The 27946-nt window shown below is 41.3% G+C and overlaps 1 protein-coding gene across 2 annotated transcripts in view; it reads left to right on the top strand.

Annotated features, from left to right (window-relative positions):
• The window catches only part of Tmem209 (transmembrane protein 209), a 28947-nt gene extending 2458 nt beyond the window's left edge, over positions 1-26489 (top strand). For both annotated transcript variants that reach the window (XM_050141639.1, XM_050141638.1), the window contains exons 4-15: positions 646-777; positions 1309-1550; positions 4189-4390; positions 8598-8773; positions 9461-9532; positions 12393-12489; positions 14424-14549; positions 17026-17123; positions 19442-19556; positions 19871-19968; positions 21739-21812; positions 24799-26489. In XM_050141639.1, coding sequence (XP_049997596.1) covers positions 646-777; positions 1309-1550; positions 4189-4390; positions 8598-8773; positions 9461-9532; positions 12393-12489; positions 14424-14549; positions 17026-17123; positions 19442-19556; positions 19871-19968; positions 21739-21812; positions 24799-24853 — 1487 coding nt within the window. In that variant the 3' untranslated portion in view covers positions 24854-26489. The remainder of the gene's footprint in view (positions 1-645; positions 778-1308; positions 1551-4188; positions 4391-8597; positions 8774-9460; positions 9533-12392; positions 12490-14423; positions 14550-17025; positions 17124-19441; positions 19557-19870; positions 19969-21738; positions 21813-24798) is intronic.
• The last annotated feature ends 1457 nt before the right edge of the window (positions 26490-27946 follow it).

Raw genomic sequence — 27946 nt, forward strand, 5'->3', positions numbered from 1 at the left:
CTATTAAAACGAATGTGGGAATATCTGTTATACAGGTTTATAAGAATTAGTGATTAGTTTAAAACTCAGTAGCGAATGATCTGAGCCTACTAGACTTTGCTTAGGTGGTATCTGTTGTGAAGAATAAGAAACTAGTTTTTAATATTTGATGTTAAGTTGCTGAAAATGGAACCAACACCTTTTTGCTTTTTAAAATAATAGATTGGAGCGAGAAGTGGTGGTGCACACCTTGAATGTAAGCATTTGGGAAACAGGCAGGTGGATCTTTAAGTTCCAGGACAGCCTGGTCTACAGAGTGAGTGCCAGGACAGCCTGAGCCACACAGAGGAAACCTTGTCTTGAAAAACCTAAATAAGTAAATAAACAAATAAATAATAATTTGGAGCTTGAACTACACAGAGAAACCCTGTCTTGAAAAGCCAAATAATAATAATTAATAATAATTTGGAGCTGGAGAGGTTCTTTTCAGGTAAAGCTACTCCCAGCAGGCATAATGACCTAAGTTTGATTCCCCAGAACCAATATAGTTATAGGAGAGAACCAACTTGCACAAGTTGTCCTCTGACCTCCACATGCCAATCCCTGCACACAAACAAATAAAAAGTATTTTTAATAATAATTATAATAGTTGTTGTTTTCTTCCAGAACTTGCTCTGGCATCTCTCTTCAGTCTTAACGCCTTATTTGATTTTTGGAGATACTTTAAATATACTGTAGCACCAACAAGTCTGGTGGTCAGCCCGGGACAGCAAGCACTGCTAGGGCTGAAGACGGCCGGTGAGTGCAGAGTGGGGAGAAGGCAGTGGCCCCGTTTCTGAGTTTTCCCTTGCCGTAGACTCCGAGCTAGTAGGCATCTATTAGCATTAAGTCAATCTATAGGAAATTGTCTTGTGGTTATCTTTGTTGTTTGTATGAATTGAGTGGACTGTCATACAAGTTCATGGAAGTATGTTTTACTGTTTTAAACATCGTGGTGGTAGTAAACAACTGATGAGTTGTGTTTGTGTAATAGTGTTTGATGTAATTTAATAGCCAGATCCTTTTGTCACTTTCTTTTGGTATTTCTACATAGCTCTGACTGTCCAGGTTGGCCTGGCCTCTGCCTCCCAGGTGTTGGGATGAAAATCATGTGCCACCACACCCAGCCCTTAAATCCATTTTCATAATTCTCCTTATACCCAAGAGACTGAGGCAGAAAGAGCTTAAGGTCAAGGCTAGCCTTAATTATATAGCAAGACCTAATTTTTTAACCTTCTGTTTTAATTTAAACCTATATTGTATGTGTAATTTATGTTCTTTTCCTTCTAGTTGTGCAGACTACGCCTCCCCGGGATCTGGCAACCACCCAAGTCCCTCCCTCTCCACCTTCCCCTTCAATCCAGGGTCAGAGTGTGTTAAGTTACAGCCCATCTCGTTCACCCAGCCCCAGTCCCAAGTTTGCCGCCAGCTGTATGACTGGGTACAGCCCCCAGCTTCAAGGCCTGTCCTCAGGCGGCAGTGGCTCGTATAGCCCTGCTGTGACCTACTCTCCAGTCAGTGGTTACAACAAGGTAATGATCTTTGCTCGGCCAGCGATACTATTTTAGAATTGGGAGTTGCGCTAAAATCACCCAGTAAGTTCAGGTTTTGCCTTTGGTTAGTGAGGAACTGAGGAACAGTGGTTAAGAACATACTGCGTTTCCTGTCACTCAGGCAAGAGTTCTTTAACAACATCTCAACACTAGCATTTCTGGAGATGATAAAGCATGACAGGCCCCAGCCAGTTCCAACAGTCTTGAAATAATATGAAACTTTGGTTTCTTTTATGCGTGTTTTCTCTATTTAAGCTTTTTGTTTGTGAAGACTTCACTTTTTTGTAGAATTTTAACACTTTGTATCCTGCCTGATCCTCTTAGCTAGAACCAGAGGTCTTCATCCAGTTTGGTTCTGAAGTATGGATGCTTGCTGTGTTGTGGGTAGAAATATTTAAATTCCTTAGTAATGTCAGCGCTGCTCTAATTTTTTAGGGTATTACTAGCAAAATTTGTAGGTTGAAATTTCAGTTCTGCAAGGCGTAAGGCTTCAAGAAAAGTGTCAGAAGAGAAGTTCTGACCGCCAAGGTGGGCTAACATCTCTATCTACTGGTTAAGAGAATATTGCTTCAGAGAAAGCAGCAGTCTGTCTGCCTGGTTGCATAACGTTGCTTGAAATTCTGTGCTACTAGTCATCCAATATTAGGTGGTAGAATTTTTAAAATTTTGTGCACGTTGAATATGTAAGAAATGTGAAGTTACAATCCTTAACCCACAGGCTGGCATGGCTTTTGTTTTTTTTTTTTTCAAGACAGGGTTTCACTGTGTCTCTAGCTGTCCTGGAACTCACTATTATTTTTAATTTATGTGTACATTTGTTGAGGGAATCAGATCCCCTGGAACTGGAGTTACAGACAGTTGTGAACTGCCATGTGGTTGCTGGGAATTGAACTCGGGTCCTCTGGAAGAGCAGCCAGTGCTCTTAGCTGCTGAGCCATCTCTCCAGCTCCAGGTGTTTTTTTGTTTTGCTTTGTTTGTTTGGGTTTTTATGGTGGTGGTGGTGGTTTTTGGGGGGGGGGGGGGGATGTTGAGACAGGGTTTCTGTGTAGCTTTGGAGCCTGTCCTGGAACTAGCTCTTGTAGCCCAGGCTAGCCTCAAACTCACAGAGATCTCCCTGCCTCTGCCTCCCGAGTGCTGGGATTAAAGATGTGCGCCACCACCGCCCGGCTGGTTTTTTTGTTTTTTAAGAAAATAATAGTTTTTTCTTTTTAAAAAATGTGGACTATATTTTGATTATATTCTTTTCCCTCCTGGGTATGGCGTTTTGGGGATTTTTGTTGTTGTTGTTTTGAGTCAGGGTTTCTCTGCATAGCCCTGGCTGACCTGGAACTAGCTTCATAGGCCAGGCAGGCCTTGAAAGTTTCTAGGCCAGGGGGACACTCAATGAGTAAAGTGCTTGTTTTACAAATCTGGTGAAAAGAGAGAGAAATTCTGATAAATGAAGTAAGCATTTTAAAGTAGTAATATTGATGAACGTATACCAAAATAGATCCCCATCCTCTTCTGACAGGAGTGTGATCTACAGTAACACTGATTTAATAGATGTAAGTAAGAGTTTTAAGGGTTCTGTGCTTTGGCCAAATAATTTCAATTTTTTTAAATTTTAGAGCTAAAGAAAGCTCTAAAGCACTGGCAAGTGGGCTCAGCAGGTAAAGGTATTTGCCTCCAAGCCTGAGGACTTGAGTTTGGTCCTCAGAGCCCGCGTGGTAGGAGGAGAGAAACAGCTCCAAAGGCTGTCACCTGGCCAGCACACCCACCTGCCCTGTGGCCACATGAGCATCATTGCAGCAGACACACACAAACACCCCTCCCCACTTAAATTTAACGAAAATTAATTTTTAAAGTTATCAAAAATTCCAGCAAGGATTTATGTACAGTGATATTCATAACATTAGTTATAGCAGCCAAAAACTCGAAATCTAAATCCATAGAATAAGAATGAAAAATAATTAAAAAATTTTTTATAATTAATGTGCAGGTATTTTTTTAAATTTATTTATTATGTATTAGTGTTCTGGGCATCAGAACTCATAGATGGGTGTGAGCCATCATGTGGTTGCTGGGAATTGAACTCAGGACCTCTGGAACAGTAGTCAGTTCTCTTTTCTTTTTCCTTTTCTTTCTTTTAAGGTATAGACAGTCTCCTGTAGCTCAGGCTAGCATCAGACTCACAGGATAGCTGAGGACAGTGAACCTTGAAGTCCTTATCCTCATGCCTCCATCTCCCAAATACTGGAATTATATGCAACCACAGTTTTTTTCTAAATACATTTTAAAACTGAAAAATTACTCGAGATAATTTTTATTTTATTAGTGTGGCTCATACTCAGGTTGTCAGGCCTGTGTCTTTGGATGGCAAGCACCTTTACCTGCTAAGCCATCTTCCTGGCCTCTGTTGATTTTTTTTTTAAACTGTTGTTGTTTAGATAGAGCCTCATGCAGCCAGGCTGGCCTGAAATTGCCCATGTAGCAGGGGCTGGTCTTAAACTCAGTCCTCTTGCCTCCATCTCCTGTGTGCCAGGATTTCAGAGATAGCTTGCATATATTACTTTTAAAAATCAAAAATAAATGTTTGCATTTCAATTGAAAGTAAATCCCATCCTGTGTTTTTGTGCAGCTGGCGAGCTTTAGTCTGTCTCCTGCTTCCCCGTACCCTACCACTGTGGGCCCCGTGGAGAGCAGTGGTTTGAGATCTCGCTACCGCTCCTCACCCACGGTCTACACCTCACCCACTGACAAAGAGGACTACATGACGGACCTGCGGACTCTGGACACCTTCCTGAGGAGTGAGGAGGAGAAGCAGCATAGAGTTAAGCTGGGTACGCTTTGTTTCCTTCTGATGTCGCTTCACATGGTCCTTAAACTGGTAGATTAACATGGCTGCCCTGAGCAGTCTTGAATCTCTCTCTGCGGTAAATGTGAAACCTTTCACACAGCTGGAATGTCCCTAAACTGTGGTTGTGCGTGTTCTCAAGCAGCGTGAAGCAAAGTATATTCAAATGATAGCTCTCCACGAGTCTTTTTGGAAGACTGGTGTGCAGGGCAGGGGAGGGGGGCATCATTGCCCCTAAAAGTGCTGCTGGGCTTTGTTTTGGTTTTTTAGTACCACTTTAAAATTTGTCTCTAAATAATTCCTTAAAGCCTCTAGTTTACCTAGGGAAACAGCGTTAGCAAGTCTTAATCTATTTGAGGTGGATTTGATTATTACAAAGTCAATTATTTGAAACCAAATTAGGTTATTGAACTGAGTAATGATTTTCCCCCCAGGAACTTCCACAGAAAAACACATTAGGTGCAAAAGCGTGGCCATGGTGAAGAAGCCAAGTTATTGGAGCATGGCTCTTTGTGTCGCCTGAAATCTCTCTGGGGGTTTTTAATTTAATTCTGCCTGCAAGTGCCACAAATGTCAAAGAAACAAATCAATATTATCTTGTTACTTCCGTCTTTTTTGAAATTTCAAAGTATTTGAAGTGTACTGGAAATTACAGAGTAGCACAAAGAACAATTGATACATATCTTTTATGATTTTCAGATACTTTTCATTCCTTTTATATCTTTTTCTCTCACCTTGAGAAGTATTGTTATCGATGTTTGTAAGTGTTATTGCTGTTGCTTTTCCTTGTCAAGCCAGACAAGACCTAGTTAGCTTTATTTCCTCCTAAGTTAACTATGCTGTGGCCAGAGATTCTGATCCATATCTATTAATGTTTGGGCTTTCTCTTCTTTCTTTGTGGAGGGAAGGCTTTAATCTTAGACTTGCTGGGAGGCTCTCTGGTCACTTTTGTATAAATGGTTCTGACACATTGAAAAGAACACGTACTCTAAATTCTGGTCTCTAGTTCTTTGCCTGTTATGTCTTTGTCTATTTCTATACTTTTAACCTCTCTGCTATGTTTTTAGGCTTTAGGTAATTTAAATATTCTGCATAAATTTATAAAAAAAATTACAAACCTACTTGCTCTCAGGCTGTGTAAATATCCTTGTTAGAAATTTTAATGCTACTTTTAACACTGTTTAAAATTCTTTTCAAAATTATTGCTGTGTTCTCATGGGGATTTTTATGTCTGTGTTTTTGATACAGTCATGTAGGCTGGTGTGGAATTTATTATGTCATCTAGGCAGTCTGCAGATGTAACAGTGCTCTGACTTGGTCTCCCGAGTGCTAAGCCTGTTTGTATGGGACTTTGTGACTGTAGTATCTCATCTTTATTTTCCCCATACACTTGTATGGGGAACTCGTGTGTGTATATATGATCAACGCAGGTGTCCCTTTCGTGGGTGCTGCTCACTTTGTATTTTTTGACATGGGTTCTATGATTGGCCTGAAACTTGGCAGCTGGCTTGCCAGCTGCCCCAGGAATCCACTTACCTTGGCTTCCCTGGTACTGCCATCAATGGCCCATAATGCTTAACTTGTTTTTTAAAGATTTGTTTTTGGCTGGGTGTGATGGCACATTCCTTTAATTTCACCTCTCTAGTGATAGAGGCATGTGGATCCCTGTGAGTTACATAGTCCAGGACAGTTAGGGCTAAAAAGACTTCTGTATTCTTGACATTTTTCTTCGACATTGTACCCACCTGTACCCCATCTTTCCCATTTTTGCTCGTCTTCCTTTCCCCTCACTTTCTAGATCCACAAAATAATATAGATTCATCCTGCAGTCTCCTGGCTGGCTTAGGGGCCACTATGCTTTCCGTGGACTGGATTCGTAGAGAATAGTATTTAGAAGTTAATATCTGAGTGTTGGGCATGCTGTTGTACTTAGGTATCATATTTCAAGTTCTTAGAACACACTGCTAACAAATATTCACAACTCAGTTCTCCAGGAGTGAGAAGCTAGGCACACATAATACATTCATTTTCTCTCCCTCACACATGCCCAAAGGTTTTTGGCTGAGTCGTTTAAAAGTTGTAGACTTTGTGATACTTCTTCCCTCAGTTATTTACATGCGTCTTCTGAGAACAGGACATTTCCCCTTATAACTTCAAAATGAACTTCTTACCTTTGATACACCACTGTAACTCAGACACATTAATATGGTTGACCCAGAGCCAGTGATAACTGACCTTTTTCAAAAAAAAAAAAAAAAACTTACTTTTTTCTTTTACTGATGCAGGCTGCTCCAATTAGTTGCACTTCTTTTGCTGTCTTTAACTTAGAAGGTGTGTGCATGTGTATCTTTGAAAAGACACCCAGCTAGTGTGAAAATTGGGTTTTGTCCAGTTGTTTTCACTTTAAGTGTTTCCTGGTAGGAACACAGCTTAGCGGCGTGTCTCTGTGTGTTAGATTAGATGTGTGATACACTGGCCTGTGGAGATCGAGAATTGCTTCACTTGCTCATGATGGTTGCAAGCAGGTTCCTTAGTAGTTTCCCTTCGATTACTGGCTTCCAGCCACCCTTCCTACAGGATCCACCAGACGGCTTGCCCAAGTGGATTAATGCAAAGATGGTTGCAAGTAGAGACTTCCTCGTGGGTTCCTTCCACATGTCGTGATCTGGCATTCTTCTATAAGAACAGCCTTGTTGAGGGCTGGAGAGTGGTTCAGTGGTTAGGAGCACTGATGGCTCTTCCAGAGGGTCCAGGTTCAGATTCCCAGCACCCATGTGGCAGCTCTCAACTGTAGCTCCAGTCCCAGGGGATCTGACACCTTCACACCAATGTACATAAAATAAATTAAAAAATAAAACAACCTTGTTTATCACTCAGCCCAGTTGTTTTTAGTTACTTTGGACTCAGTTTAGCTTTTCTCAAATATGCTTGTTTTAATTGATTTTTATTGAGCTCTACATTTTTCTCTGCTCCCCTCCCTGCCTCTTTCTTCCACTTCAACTCTCTTCCAAGGTCCCCATGCTCCCAATTTACTCAGGAGATCTTGTTTTTTTTTTTCTACTTCCTAGTAGATTAGATCTATGTATGTCTCTCTTAGGGTCTCCATTGTTGTCTAGGTTCTCTGGGATTGTGATTTCTAGACTGGTTTTCTTTGATTTATGTTTAAAACCAGTTATGCATGAATATCCCTGGTTTTTACTTTTATTTTTAATTCTTTTTTTTTTTTTCTACATCAGTGATTGGTTTGATTTTTTTTTTTTTTTTTTGAGATGGCTTCTCTGTGTAGACCTGGCTAACCTGGAACTCACTATATAGACCAGGCTGGCCTCAAAACTCAAGAGATCTGCCTGCCTCTGCCTCCCAAGTGCTGGGATTAAAGGTGTGTGCAAGTACTGCCTGGCTCCCTCAGTGATGTTAATTAAACCCACTTTTTCAAAGTTAATCCAACAGTTCAATTATCTGAAATTATTAGAGACTAAATACCTACACTTCTGCAGCTGATTTTTATGCTTGGGGTCTCATTTGCTAGAAATTTGTGTGGTTTTGTTGTTTACCTTTCAGATTTAGGAGAGTTTTGCGCATTCTGGGCGGGCTGGGTGGAAACCCTGTCTCGGACTCGGAAAGAATGAGGTCTGCAGAAGCACACTCGTTAGTGAGGCCTCATCTGTCCAGCTGTGCCTCCTGGATGTCCACTTCTTACGTTGTCAGATAGCTTTCATCAACACAGGAGTCACTACAGGGCGCCGTGTACAACAGTTCGTAGAGCCTGTAGTCCAGAAAGGCTTCTTAACAGAGGCTGCTGTTAGCTCCATTCAGAGGAACTTCCAAACATTTGCTTTCCCTGGTCAGTGAGTGTCTCAGAGCATAACACAAGCTGAGTTTCACAGCAGAAAGAGACACTTGCAACCATGCATCATTCCGAGGGCTCAAAATGGTCTTTTTAATGTCAAACCTGTGATCTTCAAAGAGAAGACAGTGTTGGGGGCCAGGGGAGATGCTTCTTGAGTACTGTGGGCGGGGGGGGGGGGGGGGGGGNGGGGGGGGGGGGGGGGGGGGGGGGGGGGGGGGGTGCTTGTCTTTTTGTTCCTTGAGTATTGTCAGAGGTGGCCTAGTTCCTAGATACCTAGTGTCTCTGGGTTACTACTGTATAAAATGACTATAAGAACTAAGACACTTTGAATTTTTAATTGCAGGGAGCCCCGATTCCACCTCTCCTTCCACCAGCCCTACCTTCTGGAATTACAGTCGTTCTGTGGGGGATTATGCACAGACCTTAAAGAAGTTTCAGTATCAGCTTGCCTGTAGGTCCCAGGCCCCGTGTGCTAACAAAGATGAAGCTGATCTCAGTTCTAAGCAAGCTGCTGAAGAGGTAAAGGGAAAATAAAAAGATTTAATATACAAAGACCTTCAGATTACTAGAAAACTATTTTATTTCTAGAAAACTTTTCTCCTGTGATCCTCACTTTTACTGCTTAGGATAGAAACTTAAAATTTATCTGTGGAATAGCTTTTGTCATTGAAATTTTTAGCTTATGATACATAGTTGACTAAAATGCCCTGACTATAATACTTTCTGCAATCATTAGGAAAATAAAAAGAAATTCTCGGGACTGGAGAGATGACTCAGCAGTTAAGAGCTGACTGCTGTTCTTCCAAAGGACCTGGGTCCAATTCCCAGCACCTACATGGCAGCTCACAACTGTTTGTAACTCTAGTTCCAGAAGATGACACTCTCACATAGACATATATGCAGGCAAATACCAATGCACATAAAATAAAAATAAATAATTTTTAAAAAATTCTCAGTGGCCAGACTGTTGATTTTAAAATACATACATTTGCCAGTCTGTTCTTCAGTCTAATATCAGATACGGGGTTTTTATTCTTTTTTTGTACTTGAAAGCAAAACACACAGAGACACTTAACACTAGCCCAACCAAAATAAGGAACTTTTAAAGATATATTTGTGCATGAACAACCATGAGTTAGAAATAAGAAAATTACTGAATGCTAATTAAATGGATATTAGTGTTTCTGAAGGGTCTCTTTTAAACAGGTCTGGGCGAGAGTGACCATGAATAGACAGCTTCTGGATCACATGGACTCGTGGACAGCCAAGTTTAGAAATGTAAGTTGTGGGCTAGAGAGACGGCTCAGTGGTTAAGAGCACTGGCTGCTCTTTCAAAGGACCTAGGTTCAATTCCCAGCGCCCCATGGTGACTCACAACCACCTATAACTCCAGTTCCAGGAGATCTGATCCCTCTTTTGACCTCCATGGGCACCAGTCATCCATACATACATACATGCTGGTAGACGCACATCCATGCACACACACACACATAAAACTAAGTTAAAGAAATCTTAAAAAGAAAGAAGGAAATGTAATTTGCGTCTTGTGCCAGTTGTAGGACAGTATCAAACTATGAGCTGAGGTTCTTCGTGAGATTGCTGGAATTAAATACTAAAAGTAATGGTGCGTGTATAGTGGTAGAGCATGTTTTCTTGATTGGGTAGTCTTTTCCGTGTTAGTCAGTGTAGCTAGAGAAAAGAAACTATGATTTTTAACTTCTTCCCTTTCCCAAAATTTCAATTCTATTTCCCCAAAAGGTTTTCTGTCAGTGTATTATATACCTAGAATTGTGAGGGAGACAGGAACGTGTGTAACACCCTCGGTACAGTTCGCGCCACTGTGTACCGCAAGCTAGTCGGGCAAGGGCCTGGAGATTGAAAGGACACACAGAGAGACCAGAGTCATTTGAAAGAAGACCAGCCGAACTCCCTTTATTCAGACTTGGGGAACTGCTGCACAAGGATTTCCGCCCAGGCAGGTGGGAAATTACCATATTAACAAAGGAGTAAAAGCCCTGCAGCTAATCACCAGGCGGGGCAGGGAGAGCACAGAAACACACAGGAAGCTTAGTTAGCTGATCATAAACTGTCCCCGCAAATGCACCCTAGGAATAAGGGAGACCAGGGCCCTACAAACGTTGCCCTCAGAAACACTATTGTACATGCAATTTCCTTATCTCCCTAGACAATAATCCTCGACTCCTCCACACAGAGACAGTGGCTTCTCAGAGTGTCTGTCAGTCCCAGGTTCTGTGCAGACCCCCTTCGATGCCTTAGAAGAATTTTGTTTCGTTATTAAGTAAAGTATCAGGAGGAAGAAGTGACTAGAAGTGTGGCGACACACGCATGTAACACGTACTGAAGAGCCTGAGGCGAAAGTGCAAGTTCAAGACTATCACAGGCCATTGTTTCAAGAATAAAATAAAATAAATGCAGTATTTTGAGTCCAATACCATCATTCTCGTTCAGAATTTTCGGGGATGCGGACTGTATCTCTTTTAACTTGGTGGTTTTGCTGTAGCCAGAGAGTAGGTAGCAAGTTGTTTGCATGTAATAATGTTAAGAAGAATGACTGGCAGGATGTCCTTGGAACTGTTACCTTGTTACACTTCCAGTTACAAGCAAGACTGAGCCAGGCGGTGGTGGTGGCGGCGCACGCCTTTAATCCCAGCACTCAGGAGGCAGAGGCAGGTGAATCTCTGTGAGTTCGAGGCCAGCCCGGTCTACTAGAGCTAGTTCCAGGACAGGTTCCAAAAGTTACAGAGAAACCCTGTCTCGAAAAACAAACAAACAAAAGACTGGAATGGAGTATTTAAAGTCAGAAGGTTTGTCAGGTATTTTATCTCTTCCCAGGCTTCCAGGAGCTGGAGAGATGGTTAGCAGTTGTGAGCACGTCTGCTCTGTTACAGCACCTGAGTCTGCTTCCCAGAACCATGTCAGGCAGCTCGCAGTCACCTGTAACTGCAGCTGAGGTGTTCCATTGCCTCTGGCTTGTGCAAGCACCTCTACTCAGGGACATGCACACACAGTTAAAAATAGATAATACAAGCCAGGCGGTGGTGGCGCACGCCTTTAATCCCAGCACTCGGGAGGCAGAGGCAGGCGGATCTCTGAGTTTGAGACCAGCCTGGTCTACAAGAGCTAGTTCCAGGACAGGCTCCAAAACCACAGAGAAACCCTGTCTCAAAACAAAACAAAACAAAACAAAAGATAATACAGAAAAGAAAGGAAGGGGCTTTCAATTTTCAAAGGCTTTCTAGTTCAGACTTCTCATAAGGAATTGTGAATTAGTATTTCGTCTGAAACATTTTCATCTTTCATAGTTAACAAAAGCTTAGGAATAGAAGTGGTGGTCAGGATCACTGCAAACACGGAACAGTAACGGACAAACAGATTCCCAGACAGATTCCCGTCACGCAGCCTTTCACACCCCCAAATTGGTTTGATACTAGCCACGGGGGGGGGGGGGGGGGGGATTTGAAGTTCCTAATCTTTAAAGGTAACGCTGTGATATTTACAAACTGATTTTAAATGTAATAAATCTGTATCTGCAGCTAAGGTATGGGCAAGCCTCGAGTGAGCTAATCAGTTACCCCAGCTTGAAAGCAGTCTCACTGATTAGAGACCAGTATAAGTGATAGGGAATGTGTGCATATTACCTCGAGAAGTGTGGGCTGACCTCTGTTTCCTTTTAGCAAGAATAACAGTTAGAAGGGTTTTGTTTTGGAGACAGGTCTTATAATATAGCTCTGGCTGATGTGGTACTTGATATGTAGGCCAGCTGGTCTCCAACTTCCTCAAAAATTCTCCTGCCTCACATCCCAAGTACACAGATTACAGGCATAAGCCACTATGTCCATCTTGAAAAGAGAAATTTAGAAAAAAATTAATATCTAACTGAAAGTTTAACATTTTCTGAAATTAAAATTGTATGTGACTTAAAAATGTAAGTTGATTTGTGTGCAGCTCACCTGCTCCTTCGGCATCACGGCGCGGCTACTCGCGGTCTCTCTCGCCCTGCTTTCTGATTCTCTTAGTCACGTGGAAGACAAAAAAGTTGCCTGAAAAAGGAAGAAATGATGATTTGAGAAATACTTTAGAATGATAACTATAGAAGCTATTCTTCATTCCTTCCTAGTGGATCAATGAGACAATATTAGTGCCTCTGGTGCAGGAGATTGAGTCTGTCAGCACTCAGATGAGACGAATGGGCTGTCCAGAGCTGCAGATCGGAGGTATGTGAAGCAGAGCCTGCCTGATTGACTTCAGTACACTGTTTAAGTGGAAAATAGCTTCTTGTAATGGGCTGTTGGACAGCTTTCGTTGTCTTTGGGTGAAGAATAAAATGTTTGTAATTGTTTCTTAAATGTAGCAGATTTGTTTGAGGTATATAGTTAAACATACATTTGCCTATACAATTTGCCTGTTAAGTGGACAGTCCATAGGTTTGGCTTGAACCATCCTCCCCTAGCTAATTTTACACTATTTCATCGCTCCCACACCCTCAGCCTTGTATGAGCACCAGCCTGTGCTGTCTGGGCTAGTTCATGTCAGTATGTGGTCCTTTGTGACTGGCTTCTTTCACTTCACTTGACATAATGTTTTTAAGTTTCTTTATTTCTTTGTATGTCCAACTAATAATCAGAGTGCACCTTCTACATTTTATTTACCCATTCATTGGTGATTGGCATTTGGATTATTTCCTATTAATAATGCTGCTGTGAATAAGATTTTCAATATACGTTTCCTTCAAAAAGCAAAAAGCAGCTGTATCTTCTATGCCCTAGAAGATTTTTTTTTTTTTTTTTTTTTTTTTTTTGGTTTTTTGAGACAGGGTTTCTTTGTGACTTTGGAGCCTGTCCTTGAACTAGCTCTTGTAGACCAAGCTGGTCTCAAACTCACAGAGATCCACCTGCCTCTGCCTCCCAAGTGCCCGGCGGAAGATCCTTCTAACACCAGGTGATGCTTAGGTGCTTAAGCTGCCTTTTTTCCCTCTTAATTTTTTTGTATAATTTATCTTTCATAATCTAAGAGAAGTCACTATCATAAATATACTTATCCTGATATAGTGGGTAACCTTTTTTTTTTTTTTTTTTTTTTGAGACAGGGTTTCTCCGTAGCTTTGGAGCCTGTCCTGGAACTAGCTCTTGTAGACCAGGCTGGTCTCGAACTCACAGAAATTCACCTACCTCTGCCTCCCGAGTGCTGGGATTAAAGGCGTGCGCCACCACCGCCCGGCTAGTGGGTAACTTTTAACCTGTGGTATAACTTTTATATGTATAACATTTACTATATTTTAGTTTTGCCAACATGAATTTGTATGCCTTTTTAAAAAGAGGTGTGTAATTATGTGTGTAGGAGAGAGAGAAAGAAAATCTAGCCACCTTGCATGAAACTATGTAAACTAGTTACTGCAAGTTCAGATAAGTTCTTTCTGGGCTGGCGAGAGAGACCTGGGTTCAGTTCCCACGTTTACCAGCCTGTGAATCCAGCCCCAGGAGTGGTTTCCATGGCTCCTGCACTCTTGTGCTCATTACACACACACAGACGCTGGAAAGATGGTCCAGTAGACAGAGTACTGCTCTTCCAAAGGACCCAGGCTCAGTTCCTTTCACCTATATGGCAGCTTACAACCAAATGCAACCCAGTTCCTGAGGGCCTGACATCCCTCTTCTGGCCTTAGAAGGCACCAGGTATATATGTAATACACAGTTACACATGCAGGCAAGACATTCATACTTATAAAATATATAAAATAAAAACACACCTAAATGATAAAATAAATCTTTTTTAAAAAGATAAACTATTGCTCTCCTTTGTTCTTTCAACAAATATTGAGTGCCTACGATGTGCCAGGAACGATTGTAGGCATTGATAACAGTAAGCACTGCAGAAAAATGACTGAAGCCCATGCCCTGGTCGAGCTTTCTTCCTAAAAGATGAGACAGATGGGCAGGGCAGAAGACAGAGCTAGGACAGAGAGACAGCGTCAAGGTAGTCATCTCTGTGCTGGGCGGGAGCTGTGAGCTCGTGTGAAGGAAGACATCGCCCACTTGTGTAGAACCTCAAAGGCGGTGAGGAACCAGCTACTTGAAAACAGACAGAGAAAACTTTGAAGTTCATTGAGAGTCTCTGTGATAAGTAATTTGTGTTCTTTGTGTTTTAACAGAGGCAAGTGTTACCAGCTTGAAGCAAGCTGCCCTGGTCAAAGCTCCTCTCATTCCAACTCTGAATGCAATTGTGCAGTATTTAGACCTAACACCAAATCAGGAGTACTTGTTTGAGAGAATCAAAGGTAACTTGATTTGAAGAGCAAAAATGAAAGCTCTTTTGTAACATTAGGGTTTTTGTAATGAAAGATAACAAGGAAAAACATTATTTTGAAAAAAGTAAAAAAATGTAATTATGGTCCTATATTTTATAAGTATATTTAAATATGGGCTAATGAAGGCTTATACTTGAAGAACTTTTCAATCATCTATTTAATACACTAAGAACTGTCAAAAGACTATCCCTAAAGATTTTAATCATTTTATTCTGTGTAAGAAACTTAAATATGAGTTGAACAGGCTGGGTGGGCTCCTTTTCCGCTCCTAATCCTACCGAGAACTGGGAGTGTGCCACTGTGATGGTCTTTGTAATATCAGCGTGCTAATCTGGATCTTGTCATTTAGTCATTTATATTTAATTTCTGGTTTCTGTTATGTGCTTAGGACTGGGGGGAGATGGGATCTGAGATTGACCTGGGATTGGGAAAGTCAACCTCCCAAGCTCGCCCATGCGCTCCCTTCATTGTGCCTCTCTAGAGAACAGCTCATAAAGTCAGGGTTAGCTTCATTTGGACAAACTGTAAAATGTTTCTTTGTTACAGCAAGTTTTTTTTTTTTTTTTTTTCTCTCTCGAGACAGGGTTTCTCTGTGGCTTTGGAGCCTGTCCTGGAACTAGCTCTGTAGACCAGGCTGGTCTCAAACTCACAGAGATCAGCCTGCCTCTGCCTCCCGAGTGCTGGGATTAAAGGTGTGCACCACCCCCCCCCCCCCCCCCCACCCCCCACCCCCCCCACCCCCGGCATTAAAGCAAGTTTTAAAAATAGTATTTCAGTATTCAAAATTTTCATGCATTTTAACTGGAAAGTGTTAGAGTCCTCGGCTTTAAACCGTGCTTGGATTCAGATTTAGGAATAAGCATTTTTTTCATGACTTTCTAGAGCTTTAACACAGAAGGAAAATTTCAAGCGTACATAGAACTCTAGATGAAAGTTGGTGACAGAGCACTTACCTGGATTGCCTACTCAGTGCCCAGCACCTCAAAAAAAAAAAAAAAAGTGGAAGCGGGGAAGGCTGAAGAGATGGCTCAGCAGTAAAAGCACTGACTGCTCTTCCAGAGGTCCTGAGTTCAATTCCCAGTACTCACATGGTGGCTCACACCATGTTATGAGATCTGGCACCCTCTTACGGTGTGCAGGTATACGTGCAGACAGAACACTGTATATACATAAAATGAATAAGTCTTTAAAAAAATCACACAACTAACAACCTGCCAAAACATAAATATCACCCAGTTCAGAACATCTGTCTGCTCAGGCCTCCCTGCCCTGTGTTACCCTGGCTGCTTCCTCCCTTCTGTCTCGTACCAGCATCTGTTTGTAGAACTTCTCATTGGATAGCCTTTCAGTTGTCAGTTCATCTGTAATGTGTGTGGGTTTTTTTTTTTTAATGATTTCTTTATTTTCATGTGCAGTGGTGTTTTGCCTGCATGAATATCTGTATGAGGGTGTCAAATACCTTGGAACTGGAATTATAGACAGTTGTGAGCTGCCATGTGGGTGCTGAGAATTGAACCCAAGTCCTGGAAGGGCTGCTGGTGCCATTAACCACTGAACCATCTCTCCGTAATGTATCTCTAAAACATAAAGTGTTACACAGTGCTACCACAGGGTTAGCACATATTAGCTGATATACCTCACATTTGTGGTATTTCCCTTATTTTATGAAATATCTAGTGTGTGTTTAAATATCCTACCAGCTCATATTTTAAATATTGTTTGTTTGAAGCAGGATTCAAATACTATCGTGTATTATGATAAATTAATCTGTTTCTTTTAAGCTGTAGTTTTCTTGTCCATCCTTTTTTAAATCTTTGCAAGGTATTTGTTGTAAGAGCTAGATTGTTGTCTTATACAGTTGGGGTTTGTGAATATATCCATGAATTTTCTATAAATTCACATTCAAATATTTTGGTAGTCTTGGCCTATTGATAGTATTTGTACATATAAATTGAAAATATGTGTAGAGGTATCATCGATATAAAAGATGAAATGCAGTGAATGTCCTTTTTGTTTGGTTGGTTGGGTTTTGTTTTGTTTTGTTTTGTTTCGAGACAGGATTTCTCTGTTACCCTGGCTCTCGTGGAGCTCACTCTGTAGGTCAGGCTAGCTTCAAACTGAGAGATCCACCTGCCTCTGCCTCTACCTCCCGACATGCGCCACCACGTGCAGGCAGCAGTGAAAGTCATGGCTGTACACACCCACAGAGCAGTTCTCACACATGTCAGCAGCCATGCACGACATTCTAACTGCAGCGATGAAGACTCCAGAGTATCACCTGATTCCTTGTATTGGGGTTTAACTTTGAGGTCTTGGGTTTCTTTTTGGGGATATTCTGGTAAGGTTTTATAACAGTGTACTTTTCCTACTGTAATCCTCCAGCTTCTTTTCCTTTTTTTGTTTTTAATATGTCTAAAGCATTTTAACCTTGGCTTTTGTTGCACAGAACTTTCCCAGGGAGGCTGTATGAGTTCGTTCCGATGGAACAGAGGTGGAGACTTCAAAGGACGCAAGTGGGATACAGACCTGCCCACCGACTCTGCCGTACGTCTTTCATTATTTTTTAGCCTGATAAATTTGTTATTATATTAGCATGGCTTTATTTTTCCCTTACAAATATTAGTTAGAAAGGATTTAAAACTAAGTACCGGGGCTGGAGAGATGGCTCAGTGGTTAAGAGCATTGCCTGCTCTTCCAAAGGTCCTGAGTTCAATTCCCGGCAACCACATGGTGGCTCACAACCACCTGTAAAGAGGTCTGGTGCTCTCTTCTGGCCAGCAGACATACACACAGACAGAATATTGTATACATAATAAATAAATAAATAATTAAAAAAAAAAAAAAAAACTAAGTACCGGGGNTTGCTCTGCACTAGGCAAATGAAGGCTGGGGAGGGTTTTAGATTTATTCAGATTTTGGACCTTATTTTGAAGGTTAAAACTAGCACTTGTTGGAGCAGAGGTGATGTATAGAGTATCTGTGCCTGTGTTTGCCAATGATTGTAGCACTTTCTTTTTAGGGGCTCTAGTAAAAATGGTGTTTACCAGAGATTCATAAAATACATTTACCACCCATTATCAGAGCCAAAATCATCATTAAAGTACAAGCAGAAAAAAAAAATGCGACCTTATCTAAAGAAGATTACAAAGCCTTTGTAGAAGCTTTTGAGATGATAAGTGCTGATAAGATTATTCAAGTGCTCTGCTTACCATAACACCAGCAGAACAGCCCTGTCCCTTGGAGTCTGTCTTGTCCCAAGAAGACTCTTCCTAATGGCATGCATAAACCACTTTTCAACAAAAATTGCATGATGATTTCATCTTTTATTGCCAATACTAAAGGTATCATATATGACACACACATACACACACACAAACAACACTTTGCTTCTTTCTGAGAAGATATTTATCTCTCAAGAAAAAAAATAATCTAATGGAATGAGATTTAACTCTTTTTCATTTGTTTGTTTTTGTTTTTTCAAGATAGGGTTTCTCTATGTAACATTCCTGACTCTGACTGTCCTGGAACTCTCTTTGTAGACCAGGCTGGCCTCAAACTCACTGAGATCCACCTGCCTCTCTCTGCCTCCCAAGTACTGGGATTAAAGGTGTGCACCACCACCTGGCTGACCCATTCTTTCTTTCTTTTTTCTTTTTTTTCTTAGATTTATGTATTTATTATGTATATAGTGCTCTACTTGCATGTGTCCTTGTAGGCCAGAAGAGGGCATCAGATCTTATTACAGATGGTTGTGAGCCACCATGTGATTGCTGGGAATTGAACTCAGGACCTCTGAAAGAACAGTCAGTGCTCTTAACCACTGAGCCATCTCTCCAGCCCCAACACATTCTTTCTTATGTGGAATTATTACTTTAGGAAAGATTGCTACCATCACACTAAGTAAATCAAAGAGCTTTAAAGTTTGTGTTTTTCAAAATTGTGGGGGGGTTGTATTGATTATTTACATGAAAATTAATTTTAGATGTTAATATTCAATTGAGAATTAAATATATGCAGATTTTCTTGGTTTTGCTGGCAACTGCATGGTTGCAGATTCTCTACTTAACAGAAAATAAGGAGCCAGGTCAAGTGTAGATCTATAATCCCTACTACTTAAAAACCTGAAGCAGAAGGATTGCAAGTTCAGTTCAAGGCCTGCCTGAACTGCTACAGAGTGAGATCAAGGCCAGCTGGAATAACTTAATAAATAAAATAAAAAAGGGCTAGGTGTCCAGATCTGTGACAGAACATTTGCCTGGTGTGTTTGCGACTCTAGGTAGAGTCTTGAAATACACATGCACACAGGATGAGGGAGCAATGAGAAGAGGGAAGAGGGATGTTCTGCTTTTGTTTGATCGCTCTAAAAAAACAAAAATGAAGATGAAGTAAGTTTGTTTAAATTGTCCCACCCCATATGCAAATATATTTTTCAATTTTGTGTGAAACTTTTTAGGGGGCTGCTGAAGATCTCATCCAGGGCAGGTGCTCTATCCACTGGACTTCATACCAGCCCTGGAGTAGACTGTTTGAACTATAAACTTCGCCTCATCAACACACTAAATTGTTTTGTGATTTAAGTTAAATTCCTTTTTTATATATAAAATTATTTTTAACCAGGTGGTGGTAACACATGCCTTTAATCCCAGCACTTGGGAGGCAAAGGCAAGCAGATCTCTGTGAAATTTGAACACAGCCTGGTCTACAGATAGAGTTCCAGGACAGCCAGGGCTACACAGAGAAACCCTGTCTTAAACAAAATAAAACAAAAAAAATAATAATTTTTATAAGTATAGACCGTTTCAAAGCTATGTTTCTGTGCTAGATTGCCATTCTAACCTTGAAGGACTGTTTTCTCTCTTCAGATCATCATGCATGTGTTTTGTACCTACCTCGATTCCAGATTACCTCCACACCCTAAGTACCCTGATGGGAAAACATTTACTTCTCAACACTTCGTCCAGACACCAAATAAACCAGGTACTAACTCCAAAAAGGGCATGTTGAGATTTTTTCACCTGAAATACCTTTATGGTTTATGTTGTAGGGTTTTTGTTTTTTTTTTTTTTGGGGGGGGAGGGGTGTTTTTTGTTTTGGGTTTTGTTTGTTTTGTTTTTCAGACACGGTTTCTCTGTGTACCCTTGGCTGTCCTGGAACTAGCTCTTATAGACCAGGCTGGCCTCGAACTCACAGAGATCCGCCTGCCTCTGCCTCCTGAGTGCTGTGATTAAAGTCATGCACCACCACCGCCCGGCTATGGCTTAATTTTTTAACATGTCGTATTTTCTTTACAGATGTGACGAATGAAAATGTGTTTTGTATTTATCAGAGTGCTGTCAACCCTCCACATTATGAGCTAATCTATCAGCGACATGTCTACAATCTTCCAAAGGTATTTCTTGTTTTCAGTTCTAGGGTTGACCTCAGGACCTCATGTATACTGGGCAATACTCTACCATTGAACTGCATTCCCAACCCTAACGAGCTTGCTGCTAGGGGATGTAAAGATGGCATTTTGATAACATTTAAAAATTGAATCTGGGTTTGGTTTTTGTTTTTGAGGCAAGGTCTCACTTTGTAACCCAGGCCTAAAGTTTTTGGTGATCCTGCACCCCCGTCGCAAGAGCTGTGATTACCTGTATGAGACAGCACACGGTCTTGTGTTCTGTGTGCCTTGAGCACAGCAGTGTTTAATTTGGGAGTGTAAAGAAAACCACTTATGGAGAAGCAGCTGTTATTATTAGCATCTTGTCTGGACGTTTCATTTGGGGCTTTCTGTTGTGTTTTGTTTGAGAGAGTGTCTAGTTGTCCTAGAACTCAATTTTGTAGACCCAACTGGCCTCAAACTCAGAGAGTAAAGATGTGTACCTTCTTTCTAGCTCTTTCTGGTTCATTTTGTTTTGGTGGGGTTTTGTTTTGTTTTCTTTTTTTTTTTCTCTTAGGTTTTTAAGACAGTGCTTCTCTGTGTAGCAGGTGTATCTGTCCTGGAGACTAGGCTGGCCTCAGACCTTTGAAATTTTTTTTTTCTTAACCAGCATCTTTACTGAGAAATTTTACATTGGCTACAATTTCTTTTTGTTGATTTCTAGTTGCGGGAGTTGGAGGGGGCGATCTCAACATGTAGCTCAGACTGGCTTCCAGTGCTCAGGCCTGCATGCCTCAGTTTCCTGATGACTAGGACTTGAGGCAGGCTCCTCCATATAGAACTGTTGACTATAATTATACAATGAGTTCTCCAGTAGTTCCTAGCAGACATAGTAATTTCACTTCTTTCTGGTTTGATTTTACTTTTTTTTTAAAATATTTATTTATTTATTTATTATGCATACAATATTCTGTCTGTGTGCATGTCTGCAGGCCAGAAGAGGAACCCAGACCTCTTTACAGATGGTTGTGAGCCACCATGTGGTTGCTGGGAATTGAACTCAGGACCTTTGGAAGAACAGGCAATGCTCTTAACCTCTGAGCCATCTCTCCAGCCCTGATTTTACTTTTTTAAATGCATAAGTATTTTGAGCCACAGAGGTTCCTGTTGCTCCCCATGCCCACCCCTTATTTTTATATGATAGAAAAATACTACCTTATAAAATTCATATATCCTCAGATTCTTACGCAAACACCTAAAGTCAAGTAAAATCTGACATCAACAGAGGGGTTTTGTAGCCCAGCACTTATATGTAACAGTTGGTTTCAGAACTGGCAAAGATTGCCCAACTGTGCATTGCCAGTAAAATCACTTCACAGCTCTTAATATCCTGACACTCCTGTGACTGTTCCCTTGGGGGCAGAGCATATCTTATGTGTGGCCCCTCCCACCCCACCAGGCCTGTCAACTTTCTGTTCATATTTCAAGTCTGCTTTACATTGTTGCTTTTAGGGAGCCATTTTCTGCCTCTCCAGTCTAGGTTAGAGGCTCCTCTGTGTTCCTCTAGCGTCCGGCTCCCCTCACACTTCGTGCTCAGTTGTCTGTCCGCCTTTCCTGCTCATGCTCAGCTCTGTCATGGATGTTTTCCGTCTCTTCACAGTAGGCGTTGTGTGTTGAATGAATAAACTCTGAATTCTGTAAAATTCTAAACTGCTGGGTGTTAACGGTAAGAGCTGCGTTTGCCTACATGACTGGATCTTTGGAGTTTAAATCCTACTGTGTTTGTCTTGATTCTAGGGCAGAAATAACATGTTTCATACATTGTTGATGTTCCTTTACATCATAAAGACCAAAGAGTCGGGAATGCTTGGGTAGGTATTTATGATTTTAAGGTTAAGTATTTAATTTAGTTAAGAGTTTTTCTTTCTGTGTTAAGATTCTGCAGGAGGCAGCACATATACCAAAAGATTGTGGGCAGAACTCTAGATCAGAGTCTCGTCCATTCAGGCTTCAGAACTTCGACTTGCCTGTCGGTAAAGTCAACTAAGGCCATCCCGTCAGCTTTTCAGTGTGTCCTCTGGGGAGCATCTCTGACATAGGATAAAAATCAGACTCTTGCCACTTGACAGTATAAAAGCAGAAACTTGGAGTCTGCTTTCCAAACCAGTCCATTTTAGACACAAAGCATTCCACAAAGTCTGTATACTTCCAAAAGGTCTAGTCTGTACCCATTCCAAAATATTGCTAATTGGGATGAAAATAGTCTGTTGAAGTTGTTTATGAAATCAGTAATGAAGCTCACGTTATTTACAAATTCAGAATTACCATGTTGTCATGTCTATGATTCAGTGATTCAGTATTTCAAATACTGTTTGAAATAAGCGGGCCACTCCCAGGACTGAGGAAATCTGGTAATGTATAATTTGAGAGTCTGAAAACTTAGCTTCTGGGGTCCAGCTGTCATAACAAGGACCTAGAAATAATGAAATGTCAAGGGAAGTACTTGGTTCAGAGGACATCTGTGGCTGGTTCCACTCTGGTGGGCATGTCTCTGGGAAGAGGTTGTGTTTAGATGTGCTGTTCATAATTTAGAGATGAAACATGTTCCAGAGTGTGCTGCCAGCACTGTAGCCGTGGGCACATGTGCCACTAATACTGAGGGCATGACTTGTGAACTGAGACACCCTAAAAGGCAAAACGAGTATCAGGTTTCACTGAAAGAGGTAGTTGTCTGCTGACATGAGCTGTATACTGTTCACACACTGGGTGTCTACCGGAAGTGTGAAGTGGTGTGTGCACGTGGCATCACGCTCTTCCTCTTGTGGATTGCACTGCACTTAGTGAAGGCAAAGCTCTGTCCCAGATATGTTTGTTACACGTAAAAGATTCAACAGATGTCAGCAGAAGCTCATAGACAGAAACAGTTATCTGCCTCGACTTTGCTGACATTTGTTTGTTTGTTGTGGGGAGGAGAGTACAGACGCCAAGGTACATGTTTGGAGGTCAGAGATAAATTGCAGGAGTCGGTTCACTACTACCACGTGAGTCAGGGATTAAATGCAGGTCATCAGGCTTGGCGGCAGCTACCTTCCCCCAAGCCATCTCACCAGCCCTTTATTCACTCCTTCATCATATTTTTTAATATAAGAAAGATTAAAAAGGAAAATCATTGCAGAAAGCATCTAAACTAAGAAGGTTTTTCATTATTTTTCAATTGCAAAAATAATGCTTGTTCAATATAGAAATACTTGAATGACATAACAGTATACACCAGAAAATGAAAATACCTTCCTATTCAGCCTCCCCATTGATCTGCACAAAGTGCCCAGAGTGCCAGGTTTTCGCTATCCAGACAACTCTGAGGAATGAGTTTGTATCTTTCACCTTGTTTAAAAATAAATTACACCCAAACTTATGCTGTTTGAGCTGACTTTTAATTTTATGATGTGTCTTAGGCATTTGTCACTATCAGTAGGTACATATTTTTTTTCTAAAATTTCTCATAAGGTTTCATTGTAAATATTTGTATGTGTGTGCATATATAGAATGGGATATGTAATTTGCAGCAAGTGTATTGTTAATATACAAAATTATTGTTGGAACTGGAGATGGCTCAGTAATTATTAAGAGCCCTGGATTCCTTTGCAGAGGTCCCTGGTTAAATTTCCAGAGCCTCCATGGTAGCTCACTGCTGTCTAACTCCAGTTCCAGGGGATATGACACCTTGTTCTGGCTTCCACAGACAGTAGGCATGCACACAATACACATACATACATGCAGGCACAACATTTAGATGTAACCGGAAGTTTCTCTCCCGCCCCCCTAATAACTACTCAGGGTCTTAATATTAATTATAAAAGTTTGGCTGATGGCTCAGGCTTATTACTAGCTAGCTCTTACATTTAAATTAACCCATTTCTATTACTCTAAGTATTGCTATGTGGCCGTGCATTACTGATCTGTTGGCATGTTGCTCCTTAGGCAACTGGCTGGCGTCCCTCTCAACTTTGCCTTCTTTCTCCCTGTATTCAGTTTGGCTTTCCCACCTGGGTATATTCTGCCCTGCCATAGGCCAAAGCAGTTCTATTCATCAGCCAATAAAAGCAACAAATTTTTTATTTAAGATTTATTTATTATTATGTACACAGTGTCTGTCTGCATATATGCCTGCAGGCCAGAAGAGAGCACCAGATCTCATTACAGATGGTTGTGAGCCACAATGTGGTTGCTGGAATTGAACTCAGGATCTCTGGGAGAACAGCCAGTGTTCTTAGCCTCTGAGCCATCTCTCCAGCCCAAAAGCAACACATTTTGTAGTGTACAGAAGGATATCCCACGTCATTCATACCCAGGAAAAAGTTAAAATTTAAATAGAAAAAAATGATTGATTCTACTTAGTGTTTCTGAAAGGCTGGGGGGTTGTTTGTTTGAGACAGGGTTTCTCTGTGTAGCTCTGGTTGTCCTAGAACTAGTGCTGTAGACCAGGGTGGCCTCAAACTCAGAGATCTACCTCCCAAGTGCTGGGATTAAATGTGTGCACCACTACCGCTGACTGAAAAATTAATTTTCAGCACCCTATAAACCTATTTTTTCTAAACATAACAGTTCCTAGAGTCGTCACGAGTACTTGATCTCACCTGCTGAGCTGTGTGGCCGGCTCCGCTGCTAAGTCACTTCAGCTGGTCTCCGTTAGACAGTGTTCTTACTAGAACCAGACCTTAGATACTTGCACAAGCAATTCAACTAAAGCTTTCTTTCTTTCTTTCTTTCTTTCTTTCTTTCTTTCTTTCTTTCTTTCTCTCTCTCTCTCTCTCTCTCTCTCTTTCTTTCTTTCTTTCTTTCTTTCCTTCTTTCTAGGAGAGTTAATCTTGGGCTCTCTGGTGTGAACATTTTATGGATTTTTGGAGAGTAGTCCATCATTTTATCCCAAACATTTGGACTTTGGTTTTATTTGTCCTGGAAGAAGTTGGAGCCGAACATCAACGATAAACGCCTCTTCTGAAGCAGGACGGGTGCTCTGCAGACTTGTTAAATGTGACCAGAACGCGCTCGCTGTTAGGAAGTGTCTTATGATACAACAGCACCTGTGTTTTCTACCCCACGACATATTAATTCCATTGGATGACTCTAAGCCTCCAGCCCTGTGACCTAGTGCGTCCTCTGCAGTGTAACTCCAGTGAGAATCGACCCTTCATCCTTCACCATCACAAACTGTATTTCATTGTTGTATAGTAGTGTAAGTACTCAAAATGAACCTCGCTAGCTTTCTTTGTTGTGTCTCTGTATTTCCCCAGTGTTCTACAAGTCAGCCTAAAGCTGAAATGAAATTAATTTCTAAGTGATGTAGTACTTAATCCTGCTGAGCCTTCTCCCCAGCCCCCTGTTGGATTTTTTTTTAATATTAAAAGAGATTTGATAATATTGGCGTCTTGAAAGGTCACACTTGCATTAAATTTAGCTGATAAAATTAAACTTTAGTTAAATGTCTGAGGACATCAAGAAAACTGTTACTGCTTTGATTAGCACCTCTTTTCCTGCCCACTGTGGGAAGAGGGCATGTGTACGTGGGTGTCTGTCTGTCTGTGTGCTGGGGCCTGAACCTGAGCCCCTGTACAGGATCATTAGATACCCTACCGTTCCTTCTCTAAGGTCTCAATGGTAGCCTTCCCGTTTCTGGTTTTCAGGTGGAGGATAGAGTATTGGTGCTCCTCTTGTCTTAGGTGCATAGGAACTAATTAGTAGTCACATGTGTCTTTAATAGACAGGTGATGTGTGCATCCCATTTCGTATGGTTTGAATTTTTTTTTTAAAGTTAAGAAGGTTGACCCTAAGCTTAAAAGGTGATTTTCAAAAGAAAGGCGCTGTCAATAGCTCTCAATAGGTGCTAATGCCCCATTTAAGAACATATTACTTGGGAAAAAAAGTTTAAATAAACTTAAAAAAAAAATTCAGAGTTTCCATCTCTTGTCAAGAGCCATCTAGTATGGGACAGAAAGAAGAATTTAGAAGAAATTTTTCATACCTAAAAAAAAAAAAAAGAACATATCACTTAACTCACTAAATATAAGGACATGTTCCAATTTAGATCTGTGATTTTTGAGAGATACTGTGGAATCAGTTGCTGTACTATAGAGGATTAACAGTGCATAAAATACCACCAACCTTGTATTATATGGTAACTGTCAAAAAATATCATTGAGTAAATGCATGTAAGAATACTTGACTATGTAAAAAGAAAAGTTGTCTACATACTTAGTTTGGGTTGCTGTAAAGTTCTTATAGCAACTTCTTTACAAGTCTTTGATTGAACTGTACTTAATATTACCTTTTATCTAAACAGATTTGGTAAAGACGTGGTGGGATGGGCCAGGAACCTCAACTGTGCTGAGAATGAGGTGGGAGGATCATTAGTTCAAGGCCAACTAGGCTACATAGTAATAACCTTGCATAAAGGTAAAACAGTAAAATAATTATCTGCACTGATGAAATAGTTTGAATTTATTATACAGAAAATATGCTGCAAATATAGCATCATTTTTTGTTCTGTTTGGGTTTTTGTTTTTATTACTAAGAATTGAACCCAGGGTACATCTAACATTGTACCACTGAGCTATATCCCCAGCCTCCAATATAGCAATTTCTTGTATTAAAATGAGTCAATATCTACTAATACCGCAAATCAAATGTTAGCCCTAGGATATGGTCACGTGTTCCTTTTTATTGCTTAACTCAGATCCATGAATCTAGATGATGTTCACGGTGACGTTTATCTTTTCTTTATCAATACCAGCCTTTACTTAAACCAAATTTGTTTTAGAGCACGCTAAAGGCATTCATAATTTAGTTTCCACTGAGACAAAAGTGCTACGTTACTTGGTTTTCTCAAACTAATATATTCTTCAAGCTGATATTTGAATGGCAAAGAAAGGTCGGCAGAGTGGCCTTTCTCACTCCGGCTTTGCACTAACAGACCTCCTGTGTGACTTCTCCAGAAGGCAGGCAGCCTTTGGTCCTTTCCTCCGCTGGAGAGTCTCCTCGGTGAGCGCATTCATTCTACAGATTCACGTATCATTGCTCAGCCTGATTCCCAAATTCATTAATATGTACTACACCTCTCCTGAACTCCGTCAGACATCTGCGGATGACACCCTGTGGCCTCTGCATCTGACTCCAGTCACATGTACAAACCAGTGAGGTCTCTGAACACCCCTCTCTCTGCCCATTGTACCACCAGTTGCCCGAGCTTACAACGCTGACTCCTGGAGCTCCCTGGGTCCCCAGTCCAATCAGGCAGCAGACCTTACCCGTCCTTTGTTCACAGTGTGTCTCGCAGCTGTCCCTTCCGTTCCTGCCACACTCCTTTCATTTACACCCTTATTAACTCCCCCGGGGCTGCGGCAGCCGCCTGATGAATCTCATAGTTTTCTCATTGTTGCCATGATTCCAGATTTTCCTGTTCGTCCTGCACATTGGCTTCAAATTTATCCTCCTGAAGCACCTGTTTGATGGCTTCGTTCCCTTGATAAATTTCTTAGCCTGACATTTAAAGCCCTCCACAATCTGGCCCCAGCTGGGCCTTCTGTCCCCAGATCTTCAGTTCTAGCCAGTGTAGGCTGTTTCCTGCTTCCTCCTGTGTCATTCTTTTGGCTGTCTCTGCTCATCCTTCCTCTGCGCTCTTTGGGAATGTTCCTGTTACAAGCCCCTTCCGCCCCCCTCCCCCGTGAGACTCTGATTAAACCTGCTATTTGGATCCGGTCCTAACCATGCCAGCTAACCATTTTCCTCCAGAAAATGAGACCCGTGTCCTTCGGCAATCAGCTCTCCTACCAGCAGATTTGGAAATGGCTGGATGGCTTTCTTCACACAAGGACTGTGGGTGACAAGTTGGAGCTGGGGACACTGCTGTTCAGGGATACCTTTTATGGCTAGAGGTACCCTCAGGGAAAGGTGGGCCAATCAGACACAGGCTTTCCTAGTCCGGCAGTATTCCCAGGTCCGTATCTGC

Source organism: Alexandromys fortis, unplaced genomic scaffold, assembly GCF_014885135.2.
Source record: "Alexandromys fortis isolate MF-2015 unplaced genomic scaffold, M_Fortis_MF-2015_v1.1 scaffold_44, whole genome shotgun sequence".
Lineage (NCBI taxonomy): Eukaryota > Metazoa > Chordata > Mammalia > Rodentia > Cricetidae > Alexandromys > Alexandromys fortis.